Below are 2500 nucleotides of genomic sequence, written 5' to 3'. Positions count from 1 at the left end.
TAAAAACACAGCAGCATCTTTCAGTGCAGCCAGAATATGTAAATGTACAGTTTCCCTCACAGAACACATCAGTAGGACAGTCTCTGCTTGAACAAAAACAAGCACACAATTCTCAGCAATCGCCAAGTTACCCACTTCAACAGTCATTGCCCTACCCACATTATCCTGCATATTCTCAGAGCCCTTGGCTCAAACCACCTCCACCTTACCAGAATTCTCACTGTTCTAATATTTCATCATTATCAAGGTCTCTCCAATCAAACCAAGCACTTGATCATCAGCTGTATGGGTCGCTGAATATGGCTTCTCATTCATATCCACAAGTTCCGCAACAAACATTCTATGGACAGATATCATCACATCATCAACCTACGGTATATTCACAAGTGCCTCGTCCATCGTATTCAAGAAATATACCGTATAATCAACTACAGAATCATCCTCAAACAATTCAGCAAGCTCAGTTTGGTGTCAACCATCATTATTCTCATATGCATTCACAAACACTTCCAAAACAGTGCCCCACTCAGGTCTCCTGGCCTCAGCATCAAACATTCATGGAGAGACTGCCCCAGTCACATACTGTGTCCCACTTTCCGTGCCCAAGAATACATAATGAAAGTTCAAATAATGGCCAACAGCACCAGCCACATAATCTTAGTGCCTCTCATCAAGAACATGATCTTCGTCATAATCTCTCCCCTTATCAGTCATCCACAAAGGATGCTACACAGCCCCAGAATCAATTTAACAAGAGGCCTGGTGAAAATACCGATCATGCATTACCACATAACAGAGGTAATGAGGAGTTTGGCTGTCAAATAGTGTACGAAAATTTGAACAGGGCCTCGAATCAGGCATGTGATAAAAGTTCTCCCACCAGACATCAGAATAATGATAAAACCTTTCCCATCACTGAGAGTGAGTATGGCTATCAAACAGGCAACTGTGGTCAGTCTACTTTCAGCTCCAAACCTTTCAGTAGCTCATGTTTTTCTACAACGAATGCAAAGACAACTTGCTCATTGCCATTGGTCATGACGCCGCCTCTCACACCCCCAACCTCTAGGTCCTCTACATCAATCCAACTGAATTCAAACTCGCATTACAATGATACTTCCAATCATGATTCCAATTCAATGTCTGCACAAAATCTTCATACTTCTCAGTTTCAACCATTATCCATCAGAAATCAACTTTCTTTGAGTCATGATTCTTCAAAGAAGCCTGTAGAAGTGGATGCACTTGAGAAATCAAATAAAAACTCTGCCAATTTATTCATATCTGAACAGAAATGTGAACAAACTGGTGAAATATCAGTCGAGAGAGATTCCACTTCCAATTTAAATGGTTTTTCTGATTCAAAGTCAAGACATCGATCGCTGGTCTTTTCTGATATTAGTGATGATGAGGTTATCCTGGAAAAGGCCAATTGTACTCCAGAGGATTCTATCTTAACTTCATCTGAGGAGTTAAGTTTATCTCAAAATTCTTCATTACTTTCTTCTGTCTCTCAGTCTTTAAATAATAAGACATCAGTGGCTATGATAAACACACCTGTTAAAACCACTGATAAAAACACTATTGCGAGCTCTTATTTAGAGCCTACGGAAGAATCAGTGGCTATGATAAACACACCTGTTAAAACCACTGATAAAAACACTATTGCGAGCTCTTATTTAGAGCCTACGAAAGAATCAGTGGCTATGATAAACACACCTGTTAAAGCCACTGATGAAAACACTATTGCGAGCTCTTACTTAGAGCCTACGGAAGAATCAGCGGCTATGATAAACACACCTGTTAAAACCACTGATGAAAACACTATTTCTATCTCTTATCTAGAGCCTAGGAGGGTAACCGTACCTTCAGTACCCTCAGAACCCTTGTTTAATAGTATTTCTGGTCCTTCTAATGATTTCCAGTCTGACGTGAATAATGACAAGTCGAGAGGATCTGCGTTTTCCAGGGCTGAAATTAATTTGCTTTCTAAAAATTGTCAAAAGCTTTGGAAAGGACCTGCCAGAGGCCAGGTATGCATTCCTGAGAGTCTGGTAATAAATTGCTTTGTTTGCAGAAGAAAAGTTAAAGGAAAAGATGTCCTACTGCATATGATTTTTGGACATCTGAAATGTAAAATGTGTGGCTTGACAGTTAGGAGCTGTCAAGAGTTGAGAGAGAGATATGGAAAAGAATGCCCATGTAGGAATGCAGTTGTTAAAAATCACGATTTCTCTCTTTGGGATCCTAATCCCGTTGACTTTTTGTGCTTCCAGATTTGGCAACATTCGCATAACAGGGAAAGGGGTGTGCCATCATCTGGAAGAAACCTGCTTAAGATGCGCGAGTACTTGGAGACATTAACACCATTGTGTAATGTAAAACCTTGGAGCTCGGCATATAGAAAGTGTCAGAAATATGTAAATAACTCCAGTAAAGTCTGTTCAAGTGATGACACTAGTATCAAAAGCTCAAGAGGAAGTCCAGCCACTGAGGCGCG

General features: G+C 40.4%; 1 protein-coding gene across 1 annotated transcript in view; it reads left to right on the top strand.

The window, feature by feature from the left end:
* LOC137657840 (uncharacterized) overlaps positions 1-2500 on the top strand; it is a 33059-nt gene that overhangs the window by 28633 nt on the left and 1926 nt on the right. Inside the window, exon 3 of the mRNA XM_068392429.1 lies at positions 1-2500. This exon is cut by the window's left edge and continues 604 nt beyond it; it is cut by the window's right edge and continues 1926 nt beyond it. Within this exon, the coding sequence (XP_068248530.1) occupies positions 1-2500 (2500 nt within the window).

Source organism: Palaemon carinicauda, chromosome 18, assembly GCF_036898095.1.
Source record: "Palaemon carinicauda isolate YSFRI2023 chromosome 18, ASM3689809v2, whole genome shotgun sequence".
NCBI classification, from domain to species: Eukaryota; Metazoa; Arthropoda; class Malacostraca; order Decapoda; family Palaemonidae; genus Palaemon; species Palaemon carinicauda.
This window is presented reverse-complemented; position numbering and strand designations above follow the sequence as displayed.